General features: G+C 45.0%; 1 protein-coding gene across 1 annotated transcript in view; it reads left to right on the top strand.

Annotated features, from left to right (window-relative positions):
- Positions 1 to 21,858, top strand: part of FBXO47 (F-box protein 47) — a gene marked incomplete at its 5' end in the record, with an annotated part of 1,596,302 nt that overhangs the window by 1,370,802 nt on the left and 203,642 nt on the right. The window contains one exon of the mRNA XM_069242011.1: positions 20,673 to 20,832. Within this exon, the coding sequence (XP_069098112.1) occupies positions 20,673 to 20,832 (160 nt within the window). The remainder of the gene's footprint in view (positions 1 to 20,672; positions 20,833 to 21,858) is intronic.

The raw sequence follows: 21,858 nt of genomic DNA on the forward strand, positions 1-21,858 counted from the left end.
GTAAGCTCACCTGTTTTTGTTGCGCGAAGTGTTCTATTCAAGCAGTGCAGGCGGTGCTTCCTTCAGCTGCAGTCCGGGAAAGAGACGGTAGCTCCTGGCTGGCTAAGCGAGATGTTGTAGGGTCAGGAATAAAAGAACGACACGACTCTGTTTGGCAAATAATATGAGCATTGATGAATAACGGCCGGGAAGGAAGCACAGCTCTGTGACTGATAAAGCACCCAACTTTGTCAGTACAAACAGCCCTTTTTATATGTTCACGACATGAATGCATCTTATCACTTGTCATGCATTTTGATTTAAGCGCCTGCTTGGTACATTGTATCTCTACCTACTTTAGCATAAAGCCACATTTCTCCTTGAGAAAGCATCTAATTACGCATTTACAGAAAAGCAAATGTTACACATCTGTCATGAGCACATTTATTAATAAACCGCAATGCCTTTTATCTCAGTTCTGAAGCCTATTGGTACTTTCTCCTTCAACTAACTCCACACTTGGAAACATTTCTGTCTGGCCTCCCTTGCACTGCTGCTGGCCTTCAAGCATCAAAGCTTATTGTGTTCCCTTTCTAAAACCACTGTGGTGTATCCTTCCCTTGTGAACGTGGATTGGAATGTGCGTGTATGTGTTATCAAGTTATGACTCAAGCTTTCTATGGCCTTCTACTTGCAGCTGCATTATGAATACATGTTTCTGCTTGTCCTTGTCTTGCCTCCATGCTTTCTGTCCTGAGCTCTCTATTTGGACACCATGAGCATTCTGGGCCTGTATTCTTCTCTGATCGTGTTCAACTCTGCACATTTTCCTCCTAATTCATGCATTAGCAAAAGTGTGCCTTCCCCTTTTTCCATATTTTCAGTAACACTTGGATATAGGAACTAATAGCACAGAAAATTGAATTATTTTAATTTGAGATTAAATATATTATAGAAGTTGTATGTATAATTTTTTAAGTATTTAAATATTTACTTACTTTTTCTAGAGTATTTCTGTGTTTATTTGGACAGTATGTCAGGCAGGCTTCTGTCCTTTTGGTTGGATACAGGCACAAAGGTGTTCTTGTTTCTTTTGTTTCATAGTGGTTTCTTATTTGTGATTCTGTTCAAATTGATAACAGTTTTTGGGCCTTATTATGAGGCTGGCGGTCTTCAGACCGCCAGTCTTGCGGTGGCAGTTGGACCACTGTGGCGGTCTGACTGCCACATTACAAGGTTGGTGGACAGACCCACCAACCTACAGCCATCCCCGCCAGGATCAGAGATCTCGACAGGCTGACGACGTTCATGGTTGTATCAGCCAGGGCGGCACTGAACTCAGCGCTGCCCTGCTGATAACAACCTTGTGCTCCGCCAGCCTTTTCATGGCGGTGCATGGAGGGCCCATGCTTGGGCAGTGCAGGAGTCCCCCTGCCCAGCACCCTAGAAATGTGCACTGCCTGATGTGCAGACAGTGTGAATTTCAAGGTTGCTGGTGCCCCCTGCATGGGGCAGCATTGCCGCCGGCTCTGTTATAAGCCAGCTACAATGCTGCAGCACCTTTCCCACTGGGCTGACAGGCGGAAACTTTGGTTTCTGCCTGTCAGCCCAGTGGGAAAGTCATAATGGGGCTAGTGAGGAGGTCACTGGCACCACGGCTACTTCCCCGTTGGTAGTTTGGTGGATGGATGTGTCCGTCCACCAAACTCATAATCAGCCCCTTTGTTTTGCTTATTATTGGTCAGTTTAATTTTTTGTATTCTTTATTTGGAAAATGCTAATCAACGTATGTGTTAGAAATGGGGTTTCTGGTTGGCTAGGGTATGCACCTCAGCCAGGCAGAACCTACCCACTCTAGTCAGGGCCTGGGAGTTACAAGTCCAAGATAACCCCTGCTCACCACCTTGGTAGCTTGGCACGAGCAGTCAGGCTTAACCTGGAGGCAATGTGTAAAGCGTTTGCACAACACACAACACACGTGACGCAAAATGTACACAACAAAGTAAACACAACACTGAGCTATGTAAAAATAATCTGTATTGCACAAAACATAATTAGACCAACATTACACGTAAGTAATACCCTGCTACCTTAGCAGTTGTCAGAAGGTTACACAAGTTACTAATACTCTGCAAGAATATGCAGTTGTCACATTAGAACACGTAAGTACTCAGGATTCTGCAACATAAGCAGTAGTCGGGAAGTATAGTAAAAGGTATATGCACTTGTCATGAACAATTCCTAAATTCCCATAAAAGGAATATTAGTGAATATCTCCCAAGTCATATAAATACATATCAGCTAAACATGCCCATAAAAAGAACATAAGCACATATATGTAGAACCAATAAACAGGTAGGAAATAACAAGCATCTTCAAATCTGTATTAGGCTCCTAGAGCCTAGATTTCCTAAAGAGTGCCTGTGTTTTGGTAGGAGAAGGCACTTCCAGTGCCTAGAGACGAACACGGGGGCACCCGGCGCTCCTGTGCGCAACACGGGGGCCATGTGGTGTCTGTGGGGGAGAGAGGTGATCAGCACCCTCTCTCTCTCGCGGTTAGTACGGGCCCCTCCGGGGACCCGTGATCTTTGGGGGGGCCCCTCAGGTCTCTAATGACCCTCTCCGAGAGCAGGGGAGGGGGCGGAAGTCAAAGATTTAAGGTAGTCAGGGTGTGCGCGGCCCTAGCGCAGTGACCGGGGGAAAGGGAACTCCCTTTCTCCCCGTGTCCTGCGTGGAGTTCGGCAGCCGCCCTTGTCCACGGTGTGGCTGCTCGGGAATAGAGGCAAGACGGGGGCCGGAGCCTCCGATGAGGCTGTCCTCCGGCTTCTTTCGGCGGCCGCACCCGATTTGGTGTGCGAGCTGCTCTTCAGCCTGCCTGGGGCTAAAGTGAGAAGCCGGCACCGAAGATGGTGCCGGCAAGTGCCCCGGGGGCGCATTTAAGAAGCGCGCTTCGCCCCGGGGGCACTGTTTGGAGTGCGCTCGCTCCTGTCCTTCCTTCAGGGTGCTCGGCTGCACCAAAGACAGTGCGATCCTCACGCTTCAGACACCATGCGGTGCCCGGGTCGCGGCGGTGAATTGGGGTCATAAAAATCCAGGCAGAGCACTTTAGGGAAGCGCGTCGGCCCTGTAATAAACCCGGGCTGCGGTGGTGATTCTGAGTAGAAATAACGTGCTTTTCAAAGCGCCAGGGCACCTTTAAAGCCCGGGCTGCGGCGGTGATCTTCTGCAGCAATTTTAAGAGAGGAGCGCTTTTCCAAAGCGCTTAAGCAAAGGCTGGAGAGATCAGTGCAGGGGTCAGGGGCACAGCACCCTGCCCCTGGGAGCAAGCAGGAGTCAAAGGAAGCACAGAGCTGGAGGGCCCAGCTACAGACCAGCACAAGGGATGCAGATGGTGGCAGTTTCTCCTAGTGACCAGGAAGGTCACAGGTCAGCACTACAGCAGCAGTCCAAGGTGGTTTCCTGGTGAGTCCATACATCAGCGTTCTGTGTCTAGTTTCCAGTTCCAAGAATGTTCAAATTGTGGGGGGAAATTCCCCTGTACTTATAGTCAGTTCTTACAGTGTTTTTGATTGGTAGGGAGAGGAGGTTCCAGCCAGTTACAACTGGTTCTGGGAGTGCCCCCTCTCTCCTTTCAGCACAGGCTCCAAACATAAGTGGGGGGTTAACGACCCTATTGTGTGAGGCCAGGGCACAGTCTTTACAAATGCAGGTGTGCCCCGCCTCTCCCTTCTCTCAGCCCAAGAAGGCTTTACAATATGTAGATGCACCTCTGTGTCACCTCCACCCTCCCTGTGTTCAGGCTGTCTGAGAAGTATGCACAAAGCCCCAACTGTCAGTCTGCCCAGACGTTGATTGGAGACAAGCTGAAAAACACCAAAGTCATAAGCACAGATAAATGTGCACTTTCTAGAAGTGGCATTTCTCTGATAGTAATAAAAAACACACCTACACTAGTAAGCAGCATCTCTTACCACTGTCACAACCATACCAAACATGCCTACGCTACCCCTCATAAATCAGACAATACCCCTTACACCTAAGGCAGGGCATTTCCAATGCAATCCTATGAGAGGGCAGCACTCACAGCAGTGAGACACCAAGTTAGGCTGTTTGTCACTACCAGGACAGGCCACGCAACATGGCACATGTCCTTCCTTCTACATACATGGCACCCTGCCCAAAGGGCTAGCTAGGACGTACCTTAGGGGTGACTTACATGTAGTAAAAGGGGAGTTCTGGGACTGGCAAGTAAATTTAGATGCCAGGTCCCTGTGGCAGGAAACTGCGCACACAGGCTCTGCGCTAGCAGGCGTTAGATAGGTTTGACAGGCTACTTCAGTGGGTGGCACAAGCAGCGCTGCAGGCCCACTAGTAGCATTTAATTTACAGGCTATGGGTATAGGGATACCACTTTACAAGGGACTTATAGGTAAATTAAATATGCCAATTAGGTATAATCCAATCATACCAAATATGTTAGAGAGAGCACATGCACTTTAGCACTGGTTAGCAGTGAAAAAGTGCTCAGAGTCAAAACGTCAGCTAACAAAGGTCAGAAAAATAAGGAGGCAAAAGCAAAAAGTCTGGGGAATGACCCTGTAAAAGGGCCAGGTCCAACATGACCCCCTACCAGCCCAAAGCCAGGGGAGAACAATCAATACCTTGATGGACTTCCCTGATTAGGGCGATAGAACCAGGACCCTGGCCCGCAACTGCAGGGACATGATCCAGTTCTACGCCAATCTGAACCCAGTTGAATTCCTCTGTCTATGCTCCCAAGACAATCTAAGCTAACCCAGAGAGGCGTCCTAGTTGTCTGTGGCCAGAGCCAGGTCCCAGGCAAGCCCGGGGCCACTGGCGTCTGAAACCTTTCAGAGTGGGGGGCGGGAGCCCCAGGTGCATAGCATCCTGTTTCCACTCTCCTTCCCACCAGTTCAGGAGTCACCCCCTACCACTGGCCTTCTAGCCTAGGGACTGGTCCCATAGCCTGAATAGGGCCCAGGGGAGAATCTCTCCTCCTGCCCCTGCTTCTAGGGTTCCGCCTCCTCCGAGAAGGAGTTATAACCCCAGCATCCAGAACTGCCAGGGCGCTTGTTACAGTCGTCCTGGTCAGCTCACCCACCAGTTCAGAGGATCCCCCCTGTAGCTGGTCTCCCAACCCAGGGTCCTTCCCCTCTGGCTGAGCTGGGGTCAGGAAAGAGCCTTTCCTCCTCCTGCCCCTCCTTCTAGAGTTCCGCACCCTCCCATCAGGAGTGATACCCCCAGAAGTAATGGTAGAGAGACTGGGGATAGCCTTCTCCACCTCCAGGTCAAGGGAGCTACCATGGACCTGGTTTTCCAACCTAGGGACGGTACCCTTGGGCTGGTTCTCCAACCTAGGGACGGTACCCTTTTGCTGGACATGAGTTAGGGGAGTGTCCTCCCTCAAACTCTCCCTTACAGGAACTGAATCCCTAGGGAATGCATCTTCCAACCTAGGGACGTTACCCTTTTGCTGGACAGGAGTCAGGGAAGTGTCTTCCCGTGAATCCCCTCTTGAAGGAACTGAATCCCTAGAGAATGCATCAGTAGAGAGGCTGGTTACAGCAATCTCTATTTTCAGATCTAGGGGGTTGCCCATGATCTGGTTTTCCAACCTAGGGACGATACCCTTTGGCTGGACAGGAGTCAGGGGAGTGTCCTCCCTCAAACCCTCAAAAGGAAGCACCGTCACCCCCCTCTGCGAGGTGGTGCTGCTGATCTCCAGAGTTGGAGCAACCCTCTTCCCAGGTGCCCCCCCTTCTCCTTCAGACTTTAGGACATCCTTTTTACAGGATTGGTCTTTGGTAACGACTACCCTCCCGCCTTGGGGTCCCTCCCGGGTACCTTCCAAGACCTGCGGAGGAGGACAGGTCCCTGTGGATCCTGCACCCTCCCCGCTCAGAACGTTGTCGGAGTTGGTTAAATTCTTGCCTCGGTGTACCGATAAGGAGCCCTCTAAGGCATATGTAAGAGGATAGGTCCTTAACAATCCTACTTCCTCCCCGCCGAAAACTTTACCTGGAACAGTTAAATTCCAGCCTTGGGGCCCCTTCCGGGTGCCTTCCAAGACATGCGTAAGAGGACAGGTCCCTCTGGATCCTGCACCTTCCCCGCTCAGAATTTGGCCTGAATTACCCAGAGCCTCCCCCACCCCTTCCAGGGGTGAACCTAAGACAGCCCTTGGTGTCTGACCAGCTCCCCTGGCACTAAGCTAGAGGTCAGCCTCCTTTGCAAGCTCCCTGGGGTCAGAGAACTTAAAGTAAGACAAGTGTTGGTGTAGCTCTGAAAAACAGCAACGGAACATGTGTTCTCTTAGAATGAGACTAAACAGCCCTTCATAAGTGGTTGCTCTGCTACCCTCCACCCATCCTGTTAGTGCTTTGCTACAAGTCCCCATAAAATCCTCCCAAGACTGGTGAGACCGCTTCCTGCTGCCTCTGAACCTCAACCTGTAGTCTTCAGGGGCGAGACCATACTCTTCTATCAGGGCCTTTCTGATGTGGGGATACCCCTGCCTGTCACTCCCTTCTGGGGCCAGTAGGACATCCCTTTCCACCTCAGTAATGTAGCTCTCTAGGACAGTTACCCAATCTGTCTCAGGAATCCTGCGCGCAACTAGAGGTTCTTCATACCCCTTAAGCCACTGACGTATGTCATCTCCCTCCTTGAACCCAGGTATCAAATCTGTAGGTAGGTAAGGATTGTGCCTAACACTAAAAATGCTGCCGCCACTGGACTTCACATGCATTACTGGTGAGTCCAGATTTGTAAGACTGCTCTCTAGAACAAGCCTTTCTCTGGTAAAGGCCCTTTTAGCCTCTGCCATCCTCTCCTGGGCTAAGGTTTTTTCAACCTCAGCCTGTCTCTCTTCTACAGCCAGCCTAGCTAGCTGCAGCTTCAGGTCCCTCTCTTCCCGCCTATCTCTGAGCTCCTCAGGTGACAGGGAATGGGAGGTGGCGCTGCTGCTACGCAAAGACCCAGTAAGGGACTCCCTATCTATGGGGTCCTCTCTCTCTACTGGAGCCCCTGGCCAGTCATCTTCTCCCTCAGTGTCTAACTCCTCGGGGTCACTATCCCCCTGGTATGTGGACTGGGGACCCTCTTCCTCAGAGTCCTCACTACTCTCGTGGGTCTCTCTAGGGTCTCCCTTAGAACCATCTCCCCTTTGGGCTTCTTTCTGTGTATAAAGTCAGCCTCATTAAAACTGAACAGGGCTCTCCTGAGGATCCCTATATGGGCGTCATCCTCTCTAAAAGGTATACCTCTCTCCCTGCAGAATCCCTCTAACTCTTCTATTGTGTAAAACAATATATAATTCATGTCAAAGGTACGCTTCATTTTGTAAAGAGCACAACACTAGCGTAAACAACAAGAGTCCAAAGTGTGAGTATACAACACAGGAGTAAAAAATAAAAATGACTAGCTTGAGAGAACAGGAGAATAATTTAAGAAAATAGAATTAAAACATGTAATGGTCTAAGTGCAATTTGCGGTGCAAAAATGAGTCACAAGGTAATGGGCAAGCGTAAGTCCTATCCTCACCGCTGACAACCAATGTTAGAAATGGGGTTTCTGGTTGGCTAGGGTATGTACCTCAGAACCTACCCACTCTAGTCAGGGCTTGGGAGTTACACGTCCAAGATAACCCCTGCTCACCCCCTTGGTAGCTTGGCACGAGCAGTCAGGCTTAACCTGGAGGCAATGCTTAAAGCGTTTGCACAACACACAACACACGTGACGCAAAATGTACACCACAAAGTAAACACAACACTGAGCTATGTAAAAATAATCTGTATTGCACAAAACATAATTAGACCAACATTACACGTAAGTAATACCCTGCTACCTTAGCAGTTGTCAGAAGGTTACACAAGTTAATAATACTCTGAAAGAATATGCAGTTGTCACATTAGAACACGTAAGTACTCAGGATTCTGCAACATAAGCAGTAGTCTGGAAGTATAGTAAAAGGTATATGCACTTGTCATGAACAATTCCTAAATACCCATAAAAGGAACATTAGTGAATATCTCCCAAGTCATATAAATACATATCAGCTAAACATGCCCATAAAAAGAACATAAGCACATATATGTAGAACCAATAAACAGCTAGGAAATAACAAGCATCTACAAATCTGTATTAGGCTCCTAGAGCCTAGGTTTCCTAAAGAGTACCTGTGTTTTGGTAGGAGAAGGCACTTCCAGTGCCTAGAGACGAACACGGGGGCCCCCGGCGCTCCTGTGTGCAACACGGGGGCCACGTGGTGTCTGTGGGGGAGAGAGGTGATCAGCACCCTCTCTCTTTCGCGGTTAGTACGGGCCCCTCTGGGGACCCGTGATCTTTGGGGGGGCCCCCCCGGGTCCCTAATGACCCTCTCCGAGAGCGGGGGGCCCGGATGTCAAAGATTTAAGGTAGTCGGGGCGTTCACGCCCCTAGCGCAGTGACCGGGGGAAAGGGAACTCCCTTTCTCCCCATGTCCTGCGTGGAGTTCGGCAGCCGCCCTTGTCAACGGTGTGGCTGCTCGGGAATAGAGGCAAGACGGGGGCTGGATCCTCCGATGAGGCTGTCCTCCGGCTTCTTTCCGTAGCCGCACCCGATTTGGTGTGCGAGCCGCTCTTCAGCCTGCCTGGGGCTGAAGTGAGAAGCTGGCACCGAAGATGGTGCCGGGAAGTGCCCCGGGGCGTGTTTAAGAAGAGCGCTTCGCCCCGGGGGCACTGTTTGGAGTGCGCTCGCTTCTGTCCTTCCTTCGGGGTGCTCGGCAATACCAAAGACAGCGCGATCCTCGCGCTTCAGACACCATGTGGCGCCCGGGTCGCGGCAGTGAATTGGGGTCATAAAAATCCAGGCATAGCACTTTAGAGAAGCGCGTCGGCCCTGTAATAAACCCGGGCTGCGGTGGTGATTCTGAGTAGAAATAACGAGCTTTTCAAAGCGCTAGGGCACCTTTAAAGCCCGGGCTGCGGCAGTGATCTTCTGCAGCAATTTTAAGAGAGGAGCGCTTTTCCAAAGCGCTTAAGCAGAGGCTGGAGAGATCAGTGCAGGGGTCAGGGCACAGCACCCTGCCCCTGAGAGCAATCAGGAGTCAAAGGAAGCACAGGGCTGGAGGGCCCAGCTACAGACCAGCACAAGGGATGCAGATGGTGGCAGTTCCTCCTAGTGACCAGGCAGGTCACAGGTCAGCACTACAGCAGCAGTCCAAGGTGGTTTCCTGGTGAGTCCATACATCAACGTTCTGTGTCCAGTTTCTAGTTCCAAGAATGTTCAAATTGTGGGGAAAATTCCCCTGTACTTATAGTCAGTTCTTACAGTGTTTTTGAATGGTAGGGAGAGGAGGTTCCAGCCATTTACAACTGGTTCTGGGAGTGCCCCCTCTCTCCTTTCAGCACAGGCTCCAAACATCAGTGGGGGGTTAACGACCCTATTGTGTGAGGCCAGGGCACAGTCTTTACAAATGCAGGTGTGCCCCGCCTCTCCCTTCTCTCAGCCCAGGAAGGCTTTACAATATGTAGATGCACCTCTGTGTCACCTCCACCCTCCCTGAGTTCAGGCTGTCTGAGAAGTATGCACAAAGCCCCAACTGTCAGTCTGCCCAGACGTTGATTGGAGACAAGCTGAAAAACACCAAAGTCATAAGCACAGATAAATGCGCACTTTCTAGAAGTGGTATTTCTGTGATAGTAATAAAAAATACACATACACTAGTAAGCAGCATTTCTTACCACTGTCACAACCATACCAAACATGCCTACGCTACCCCTCACAAATCAGACAATACCCCTTACACCTAAGGCAGGGCATTTCCAATGCAATCCTATGAGAGGGCAGCACTCACAGCAGTAAGACACCAAGTTAGGCTGTTTATCACTACCAGGACAGGCCACGCAACATGGCACATGTCCTGCCTTCTACATACATGGCACCCTGCCCAAAGGGCTAGCTAGGGCGTACCTTAGGGGTGACTTAGATGTAGTAAAAGGGGAGTTCTGGGCCTGGCAAGTCAATTTAGATGCCAAGTCCCTGTGGCAGGAAACTGCGCACACAGGCTCTGGGCTAGCAGGCCTTAGATAGGTTTGACAGGCTACTTCAGTGGGTGGCGCAAGCAGCGCTGCAGGCCCACTAGTTGCATTTAATTTACAGGCCCTGGGTATAGGGATACCACTTTACAAGGGACTTATAGGTAAATTAAATATGACAATTAGGTATAATCCAATCATACCAAATTTGTTAGAGAGAGCACAAGCACTTTAGCACTGGTTAGCAGTGAAAAAGTGCTCAGAGTCAAAACGTCAGCCAACAAAGGTCAGAAAAATAAGGAGGCAAAAGCAAAAAGTCTGGGGAATGACTCTGTAAAAGGGCCAGGTCCAACAGTATGTATATTGACTGATAAAACAATTGTATTTTATTTGTTGCTAAATGTTTGTTGACATAGTTTATTAAATATTCTTAGTAGTAAGTTTGGAGATGATATTGTGTATGTTTATATTTTGGCTATTGATATTGTGGTATTTACAATATTGTAGACCTCAGTATTATGTATTTCTGTACTTGTGCTTTTTACATATGGTCCATAGAAATTCACTGCTATTTTATATGATGTTTTAAACTCACTATTGTTATAGCACAGTATTTTGTTTGTTAAAATACATATGGTCCATAGAAATTCACTACTATTTTATATGATGTTTTAAACTCACTGTTATAGCACAGTATTTTATTGTTGATATTCAGTAATACAATCCTCTTTTGTCACCTACTCCGTTAAAGGGAAGAATAAGGGAAGCATAACAACAATCTTCAAGAATGGCAAAACATAACATGAATGGATACTGAATACTGTGTAAAATGACTATGCTCTGTGGTTCTAATTGATCTGTTCCACCAAGCAAACCTTGTTGTTTACATCTAGACAGCCTACATAAGGCAGTCAACACGCTTCTAGAGGAGCTGCTGCAGAACAGGTTGAAGAGAACAGACCAGAGAAAGACCCATCCCTGACTTGAAACTGGTGAACAAATGTATAAAGAAGGAAACCTTCACAAAACTTTACTTTATGAAATGTACATCAAGGCAACTGGGTGTGCTCTATAGACTACTTCAGTGTGTGTTTTCATACACTGTTGTCGACTAGACATGTTCTAAATCATGTGTGTTCACAAATATTTTCCCAGGGGCCAAAAGGTTTGGTCTGTGATGTGGCCTAGGGCATTGATGCCAGCAAAGTGGCAGTCAAGGTTTTGCGGAGGGGAGGGGTTAGTGGTAAGGTGGGCATAGATGAGGCAAAGCATATGCATCTAGTGGCTGAATTGTACAATGAGAAACTAGACAACCTTGGATTAATCCCAGCTTCCTCACTTAACCAAATTGTGTGATGGTGGGCAATTGATTTATTTCACGTTCCCTCCTTTTTAGGTTGAGCATAGCAGCAGACAAGTGGTGTCTTTCCGATGTGTTAGTATCTATGTGGGCCTTTAACCACGCCCACTGCACATCCAGCACTATCAGTCGTTCGTGGTCTTCCCTTTCAAAAATCCTTTGATGAAATTGGTAAATGCTTTATGTTTGTCCCTCCTTGGGTCAGTTTTCTTACCGGCTTGGCTATCAACCATGGATAATTGCGCGTTTGCTGATACTTTTGACTGAGAGTGAACTTCTTCTTCCTTTTATGTCTCTCTTTTGCGCTAACGGCGACCATGATGCTTTGAATCGGCTTGCTTATGTCAACCGTTTTACCTTTGTTTTTCAATTTATGTGGCAAAAAAAGTCCAGTTAGGAATTTACAACACCAGTAGCTCCAACATGAGAAAACGCGACACCCATTACATTGGAAATGATAGATTACATTCCAGTCGCCAGGTTTTGTTGTTGCAGTTCAAAGAAGCTTGTCTTTATAAGCAATGGTGTTTGGTTCTGCATGGAATTTATGATGCTGTGCTTTTTGCAGAATACAAAAATCTTTTTTTAAGCAAGAATGGATGGCCGGAATACAAAATGCGTTTTGTAAATAAGCATTGTTAGCGTCTGCATGGTATTTGTGCTGCTGTGATTTTTACAATATACCAAAAGCTCCTTGCAAGCAAGCCTGGTTGCCAGCTGCATGGTAAATGAAGCTTGCACATTATTAAAACAAATACATACCTTGTATAATTTAGGTCATGTTATAGTTATACATGTAGGTGGTAAGAGTCGCTCTATTGCACAGATTATATTTTCCTGGCAACAAAAACATGCTGTAACGTTTTTCTCTTCTTTTTACACAAACATTCTTAGTCTGGCAGACTAGCCGGTGTGTAAACAGACTCCACCCAAGGCGAAATAACAAAATCAGTACTGAACAATAAATCTTTTTTCCGACCTTTTTTGCAGATCAACAAAATGCAATCGAAACAAAGTTCCCTGCACTACAAAAATTCCTACCCGTCACGGCTGTCAGTCATAAATAAGAAACTTACAATAGAGGACAAGGGTACCATGGTTGATGAGGTCATAATTATGCCACATACTACTTCCAGTCGTGTCTCGTTTACAGTCATAGCAGTTAGTTCAAACATGAGTCTGGTAATACAGCAGTACGTGGCATGATATTGTGTGGTCAACCTGTCCATGCATGACACATATGCACTAACAGACGCTGGTGCCTGCTGGTTGCACTTACATATTTAGAAACATTGGAGAGCACGTACAACCGAGGTCTATTAGCAACAATAGATGGCAATATCTATATTGCTGACAGAGTGATATTTTGAAGCATCTGTGGCGATTGTCAGGCGGTATGCAGATTCACCTCTATGTCATTGTGTGCTCATATTTTAGTATACAGCCGTTGACCTACCACATCTTTGTCACAAAGCACAATATTTCTATGCACTTGTTTTGGAGAATCATGCATGCACGCACCCAAAAAATATGGGTGTTGCATGATGAATGCTATTTATGTCATGCTTCGAATTTTTGGTGTCTTCTCTGATAACACATATTGCTGACGCATACCAAGTGTGCTGACCCTTGTTCTGTATCATCGCTTACAGTGACGGAGGAATTATGCTGTGTTTGCATTGATCATGCATGGATCCTTCGATCCGATAGTTGGCCATACATGTGTGTTGTATGTCACTAAAACGTGCACCCAATGGAAACAGTGCTATAATGTTAAATATAGTGCTTTATGAAATATAACAAAGCCCACAGCGCTGTGCATGTTTTAATGGTGTATTGCCTGCCGCACACTGTTGTCTTTAGTATTCTATGTATACTATATAATACTATATAATACTGATTATATACCCCAGATGGTCTTAAAGCTATAGATTGAGTATGGCATTGCACGTCGCGCCTTTTGTATGCACTCATGGTGTGTTGTATTGTCCTTTTGTGTCTCTCCTTTGTGCTTACACTTGTGGCGGCCGTGGCGCTTTGAATCGTCTCGCTAACTTTTCATTCACAATTTATGTGGCAAGAAAAGTCCAATTAGGAATGTACAATGCCAATAGCTCTAACTGGCTAAATGAGAGACCCTTTGCATTGGAAAAGCTTGTTTTTCATTATCACCAATGAGGACCTCGAAATACATGACATAAGGAGACATGCGCTGAACAAAAACGTCCACTGGGTATGATTTATCTAAACTGTAATGTTGTTCATGTATATAAGGAACCCATGCCACCCAAAGAATGGGCATAACTACTGACTTGCCTTATAGTTCACTATTATCATTGTTGTCAGGGTGAAGGGGGAGAATGAATGTTCCCAATTTCATGTTTGAAACTATCACTTTAAAAAAATACTTCTAAGTGCACTTATATAATCTGATGTGCTAAAGCGCTTTGGAGAGCAGTCTGAGCTAAGGAAGAAACCTGTCTTAATTAGACCATAATTAATGCTTGTTTGTAACTTGACAATGTTCATAATATCGCTTGGTTGAGATACATAAAGAAGCAGCTTGATACTTCAGGTAGAATGGACTGTTTTTAGAATCCACAGTGAATTACTACTAACTCAAAACATCAGCTAAAACAGGATTTTTAGCCATATGTAAAAGAGAGACTGTAGAGTTGAAAAAAAGAGGTTATGTGAGTAGCTTCCTCTTATGAGTATAGGTTTCATAGAACCCTACTAGCTGTTCCCATTTACCCACTCCCAGCAATTCTACTTGATTAGATTCAGGTTCGGTGCAGCCCATTTTCTGGTTTCTTATCCCAGGAGTGTGTACTGTGACTCCCTACTTGATTTTTGTCCTTGTGACAATACATATGTCTGATGGTCTATAGATTAATTTCAGCTGCCGTCCGCTTCAGAAATCTCATGGGGAAATAATCTCCTCTATTGTTATCAGTCATGTGATATTATGTCAGTTTTTTGCTCTGTACATGCATTAGACACTTAAGATTATCAGTGGATTTTAAGATTTGTTTTGTTTTTATTGGTACTAGGAGTTCCATGGTTTTAATGGTTTGGAATCCTTGTCCATATATTTACAAGTCATTTTATGGTATGGATTGATGTAACATTACTTTTATGCCTGTATGCACAAAACCATTTTGAGTTTTTAGGGATCCAATGACTATCTAGCTGTGCCTTTTTACTATTGTTTTCGAGTTTTCCCTGTAATAACGACAACTTTTTTGCCTACTGATCCTTTGCTACGATGTACCCGAGCTTGCACCGCTGACATTAACCTTAATAAATGTACAGCCCGTACCTGCAATTGGCACTTTACGATTGGCACTTGGCACTTTATGATTTTAGATAATAATACGGGCTGCCTGCCACAAAAGCTAATACCATACGTTGTTGAGGCCTCCCGTGCTGTGGATTTACATGAGCTAGGCCTTCTTCGATTATTTATTATACATTGTCTGCCATGATGCACTGTATTACTATTTTATGTATTTTTAAATGTTTTCATCTTTTATGATCTGCTCTTGACCAACTAAAGATTGCTTTGATTTTGACTTTGTACTAAGGTGAAACTGTTCTGCAAGTTAATGAAATATATGTTTTGAATTTTGAAGAGAATTTATCATATTTTTGCACTTTTGCTGCAATAGAAATTTAAGTGTTCCTATAGGTAAGCTGCACAGGGCACCCTAGTCTCTTCATTTCTTTAACTTCAATTATCCTTTAAATAAATGCTTGCTTTTTTTATACAAAGTCTTTTTGATGTTAGTGTGAGTTCAGTACACAGCAGTCCAGTGCTGCTGTTGACCAGGGGCCGCATATAACGGTCAGGAGGGCCACATGCTGTCCCCGGGCCGTACTTTGAGTATCACTGGTCTGTAGGCTACTTCAATGTTTCATCTTCCAATAGTAGAGAACATCACAAATTCTTAGGTGTCTTGTGTAAAATGAGACCTAGCAATGCAAAAGTCTTTAAAGCCACATTTACCTTCTGCAGCTACATAACAGTGATTGCAACTTACCTAAGACAGAATATTTGTTTCCATCTATATCTAGACAACTAGCTAATCAAAATCTCAGTGCCTCAAGTAGCTATACTGTTCTTTCAGAAACCTGTACACACTATGAACAGCCTAGGCTTGCAAGCTGATTATCCAAAATCAACATCAACTTCAGTCCAGCCCATCTATTACTTGGAAGCCGGGCTGGACACTCAGGCAAAAACGGTGTAAGAGGAGTCAGAATCTTCAGAAGGCTTTGTAGGGGCACTGCTTGCCAGTTATCCTCACTCCTGGGGTCAATGGTTTCTTGTATTTTCCTGGTGTCTAATGCTCACCTTCACATGCACCCTCTGCAGTAGTGCCTGGATGATCAACCATGCCAATTTTCAGACATTTGGAAATGCAAACTACATACAGCTCCGTCTGTGATAGTCATTTCTACAGTGGTCGAAGGAGGAAAATCTTCTGAAAGGAGTTCCTTTCTAACAAGACATTCCAAATTAAACAATTGTCATGGGTACATCTCTACAGGGCTAGGGAGCCATATGGATCACAACTACGTTCAGTGGACATGGTCTGAGAAAGCAGTGCCATCCCACATCAATCTACTTGGTTGTTTCTACCAACAATGAGGACAATAATTCAACAATTCACTGCCTCCAAAAGAAGGGAAATACAAGATTCAGACTACTTTCCCTTAAAGCACAGAAAGTCTGGAAGTGGCTGGTAGCCAGAGACATTCAGAATACAGCAGTCCACCTCCTAAGTGTGCAAAATGCAGAGGTTCATTCAGCAGATTCTTTCAAGAGAATCACAAGTGGATCATAAAGTATGACTTGTTATTTAATGCGTTTGACAAGTGGGGCTATACTGGATCATTTTGCAGATGCAGAAAACAAGAAATGCTCAAGACTTCGCCTTCTGGGAGTACCAGCCAGGAATAAAGGGGAACACCATTTTAGTTGATTGGTCAAGGATGTTTCTGTTTGCAATTTCTCCAATATCCCTACTCCTGTTGGTCATTGTCAAGCTGACGTTCACCAGATAAAGGATGATACTTATTGCCCCAGAGGACCACACTAATGTTGCTTCACTGATCTTTACCTGTCAAAATGACCACACAGGAGGCTTATGTGAAGACCAGATCTCCTCCACAAGTTCAAGTGATACATCCTCTACCACAGCCTTCCATCCTTCAGTTTGGCAGATTGGCTCTTGATCACATATATTATGGTCACCTGAACCATCCTCGGGGGTCTTAATGGAAAGGTTTCATATCTCTTTCAGTGGAAGGGATTCTTCATCTGCTACGTGGAGAAGAACATTGATTCCATGAAATGCCAGAAAGAAGCTGTGCTACTTTACCTACTTTATTGGGCCAAGTCTTGTTTGCAGCTGTCTACCTTAATTTTGCTGCAATTACAGCTTACAAAAACTGTCCTTCGCAAACCTCTTTTTTCAGAGTCCCTGTTATCAATTAATTCCCAAGGACATTAAGAAAGTGTTCCCTTGAGGTAGGAGATCATCTCTGCCTTGAGATCTTAGAGCCTCATTATGAATTTGACAGTCATACCCCTTTAAGGTACTGTAGCACACCAGCACCCTCAGAATGCGCACTATCTGCAAACAAGACAGTATGCATTCTGATGGTCCTGGGCAAGGGGGCCTCTGCACTGCCCATGCCATGGCAATGCAGCCCCCCGTGGCCGCTGGCACTGGCTTTCCACCAGCCTTTCTGGAAAGGCTGGCAGACAGCTGAGTTGTAATCAACACAGTGGTGCTGAGTTCAGCACTGCCATGGCTGAGCACAACTCAGACCGCCATCTACCTGTTGGGAACCAAGTTACTGGAGGTGAAGGTGGTCCCCCGGGTTGTAATGTGGCGTTCGGCCCACCTGGAGTGCAGAGGTATGGCCGTCACCACGAGTCTGGCGGTCCTCGGACCACCAGACTCGTAATGAGGCCCCTAATGTGGTCCTTGAAAAACTCAGGGAGTCTCCTTCTTAACCTATGCTCTTGGTCTACTTATATCATATTTTTTGTTGGTGGTGTTTTCATCAGTTATAAATACGAAAGAAACCTACCCAGTATATAAATAAATACATATAAATAAGAACAAAGTGGCCAAAAGGACACATCCCAGATTTCTACTCAAGGTAGTGTCTGATGTCCATATTAATGACACTATTTTCTCTTCCCACGTCCTTTCAGAAACCTGCTTCACCAGCCAAATGATTTTTACACACTTTTGATGGAAGGAGGATTCTCAAATTCTATCGGGATAAGACAAAATATATTAATACATTGAAGTCTCTATTTGTTAACTCTGGGCCAAATAGATTCTCTCTTGTCTTGTACTCTGTCGTCAAAAAGCACATATATTTTTGTTAGGTAGGCTCAAAACACATTCTGCTAGGGGTAAAGTGGCAAATACTGCCTTACTGAGGAATGTTCTCACAGTGGATTTTTATAAGGCAGCTAAATGACGGTCGGTCCATGTATTCACAACACTACTCTCTTGATGCAAATTTTGCAGCAGGAGCCTCTTTAAAGAACCTTTTCAGTGAAGGCAAGATATTGAGATTGTTGTTTCACTGCTTAATGTTTGGTATGAGGTGGCTGTTATATTCACTATCTATGATTACCGCCAATCCTAGTTCTCTTTAGGGTAATCTCCATTGAATCATAAGCAACCTTCACTCCTCCCAAGTGGACGACAATCATATAGTTTGCCTAATGGAAATTATCCTAACTCTTCCATCAAAATGAACTGGAGCAAATTCCACTGTTAGAGCATAACGGGATACTGGTGGAAAATTCTTCCTTAAACATGCTTTGCGCACTTCCAGCCTCTCTACAATGTAGCTGAGCTTACTAGATTCCTCTACTTTTGTCTCACTCTTTTAAAAAAAAGGTTTGCGATTGGTTCTTTTTGTGTTGTCACTTATCTAAAATACCCCCAAAATGTCCAGTTATTGCTTTATTTTTTACAAATTAGATTTTCTAAACATTCTTTGAAAGGTTTTACATATTAATATTTTGTAGAAAGTGCTCCAACACGTGGGTGGGACAATTCAGTGCTTATGGCATCCATAGAAACCCCCTTGAATGAATACAAGGATTACAAGTAAGCAGCTTTTCTTTCTTGTCTAAAAATAATGCCTATTTTAGATATAGTTGTTTATTTTAGGAGGTGAGAATTCTTATTATAAAAAGTATTCAGGCATCCTATGCTAAATTTTGATTTAATAAAAATACCCATGCTAGAAAACAAGAATTACAGGTAAGTGATATTCCCTTCCAATCCTTCCAGTCCTTTTCTCTTTCTGCATTTGGTACCTGGAGCCCACTCTATAACCCGTGGGCCTAATAAGAAAGAGGCAGACTGCAGTGCAATTTAAGTAGACACCCCTTAAAATGCTGCATTCTACCCAAATTCCCCAACTCCACATCCAGAAAGTAGCAAGCACCCTTAAAGGTCAAGAAATATCTGCCTACGGAAATAGTGTACCAATGCAAAAAAGCAGGCAAAGGCACACACCAGGAAAGAACAGATACAAGCAAGGTAAAACACAGGAATAGGATAGAGAAGATAAAGAACCCTATAATATGAACAGCCAGGGAAGAGAATTACCACTAGGGTTGTACACAAGTAAGACTCAGAACATCCTACACCAACAGGGAATGCCTCTGTGCAGAGAGTCACCCTGCATACACCATAGAAAGAGGCAGCAGAAGTGATTCTGTATCTGGATCCTAGGACAAAGCAAGGATTGTGCATAGTTGAGGGAAGTTCTTGTGGGTCCAGCAGGAGACACAGTGGGGATTCCCAAGAAAATAGAAACATCATGGGGAAGGATTTGCCTCTTGCAAATCCGGATCCTACTCCTGTAATAAACAAATACATTTATACACAGGTGAGGACACAATTGAGGACAAAATACCACACTTACCGGACAAAAGAGCCCAGAAGGAGTATACACAGCAAACCCTGGAAAGGAACTGAAGTACTGTAACAAATAGCCAAGGGCAGTGCATTCAAGAGAAAACTGGAGAACAAACCAGGCACTGAAGCACAAGATTCTAGGAACTCTAGCAAGCACGATACTGGAATTTCCAGGGAACTAGAAGTTGCAAGGGAAACACTAACAGAAACAAGAGTCATATTCTAGGAGACTGGGAAGAAAATATAAGAGCTGCGGCAGAAGCAAAAGTATCAGCTAAAGAGGAATAATAACAGGAACAAACTAGGACCCATTAGAAAGAGAGCAGCCCTAGGAGCCACAACTAACTGTAGACAAAAGGCAGAGAAGGAAGTAAAGGAACAGCAAAGCGAGGCTGGGAAAAATCTGCAGCAAGCTGCACAGGCTCTGTCATAAGCAAGGCAGAAGTTGACCAGAAAAACAGGCAACAAGTGTTCTGGTCCACCAAGATTCAAACTTAACTGCACAAAGACGGAGCTTCAGGCAATGACAGCTTATAAGCAGTTATAGGCAGCAGCAAGCTCAGGGTGGGGTCACATGACATGGATGCACAAGTCTATTCACGGGTTTATGGCATATCTGTCTCTCATGTCCTGGATGAGGACTTCAGTGCTGAGGAATTCCTATTGAAAAGTATGCACAGTGGATTCCGGGCCTTAGTGAATACTTGGCCTTGATTATGGAACCTGTAGTCCATGGAAGCAAATGCCGATTTTCCAATGTGTGTAACATTAGAATGGGAAACTGGCACTAGCGATACAGGGGCTTTGGGTGTATTTTAGTGGTGATTTCCAAACTGCAGTTGGTCTATGTATAGGACCTCCCGGTCCCCTTCACGAGGCAGAATGATGGAATTGTTACACAAAGTAGGAGCTGTCAATCATGGACTATTTCCACTTTGAGAAATCAATCTGACCTGCCTTTGCAGAGGCACTATAGCTTCCGTGGAATTACGGTTGCAAATACAGGTACATGTCATTATGATTCCTAATGAGAGGTTACACCTTTTTCATGCCTTCTTCTCCTTCTGAATGTGCACAATGTCCTAAAGTTCACCTTGCAAGTTGGAAAGACATTTCCAACCTGCAAAATACTTTTGGTATATTGCACCCTATTGTTGTGAAGCTGCAAACTGTTATTTTTAGAATCATAAGCTTTGTCCCCTCAAACCATTGATTACATCAGGCTCCTAGTTTCCTATTTTTGTGAAATGTCCTGTACTGAACTGAGTATACAAATGATATTCTCTTCCTTGAAAACATCATATCTGACAGCTCTTGTATGTGCAACAGGTTTGTGAGAAAGACTTGTACTGTATGGACTGGGCAGTAAAAATGATGCAGAAAATCTGCAACGTTTTCAGCACATCGTTGGAAAGGAATACCTACCTGCAGAACGTGGAAAACACATTTGCTCGTGTGATCATGGATATGCTTCATTCAGTGATCTCTGGTGAGTGCACACATTGTCTAGAGAGCACTACAATAGGAGAGGGGATGTAAACGACCAAGTGAATATAAGCATTTTCCACTCTAAAAATCTAATGATTATGACAAAATACTTCAAGATGGCCATGTAGATCCCATTTACAACATTTGCCTTTTCAGTCTAATGAAAAGATCAAGAGCGTGATTTAGAGTTTGATGAACAGGGTGCTTCACCACAAACATGACTAAACCCTTTGTCCACTCATTTATGGGTTGGGTGGACCATCAGTTTTCTGATTATGTTGCCCTTCCTGGTTATGCCATTGCAAAACTTGTCCTGCCCATTGTCGAAGTAAGGACATAATTCAGCTAGTCCTATTTAAAGCGGACTGTCTGGCCGTCATTATGTTTGTCTCTCATGGACCGAAAACATGGTTTGTTTCTAAAAAGCAAGGAAGGTTCGATGATGGCCGTGTACGAGACTGTCCTTAGCAAGAGCACCAGTGAAGGCACAGAGATCAGGGTAGTGCAAGCAGTGATCTTTTGATTTGGTGGGCTTCATTCTGGTTTTTATGGTTGAGTAGATGACCTCCACCCCCCTGGAACATAGCGGTCCATCCACCAAGGTCTAAATCAGGCCGTAAATTTTCACCTTTTGTACTCTATCACCACATCTGTTCCTACCGTAGTGTTATTGAAGACTCAGGGTACAGCATTCAGATTATTTTAAAAACGTATAATGCTGGAATGTCAACATAGATTCAGAAGGCCCAGATCCATATTTTCAAGATAACCATTCCCTAGATGTAGATTGATTTTCTACAAATGTATCTTATGGCGCTATTCTGTAAATGTGGTATGAATCAAACTTCTCTGGGCCTACACTGGACACCCCTAACTCATAGCATTCTTTTGATTTTGTGTTTGAGTTGCTTTCAGTTGAAGGTATGGGACATCATTCTACTGACAGAACTGAACCAGGTGCACACCTATCTTAGGTCAATTTGGCAACTAAATCCAAATGCCTTTGGTGGGTATTCCTTTGAACGGG

The sequence above is a fragment of the Pleurodeles waltl genome, chromosome 6, assembly GCF_031143425.1.
Source record: "Pleurodeles waltl isolate 20211129_DDA chromosome 6, aPleWal1.hap1.20221129, whole genome shotgun sequence".
Taxonomy (NCBI): domain Eukaryota; kingdom Metazoa; phylum Chordata; class Amphibia; order Caudata; family Salamandridae; genus Pleurodeles; species Pleurodeles waltl.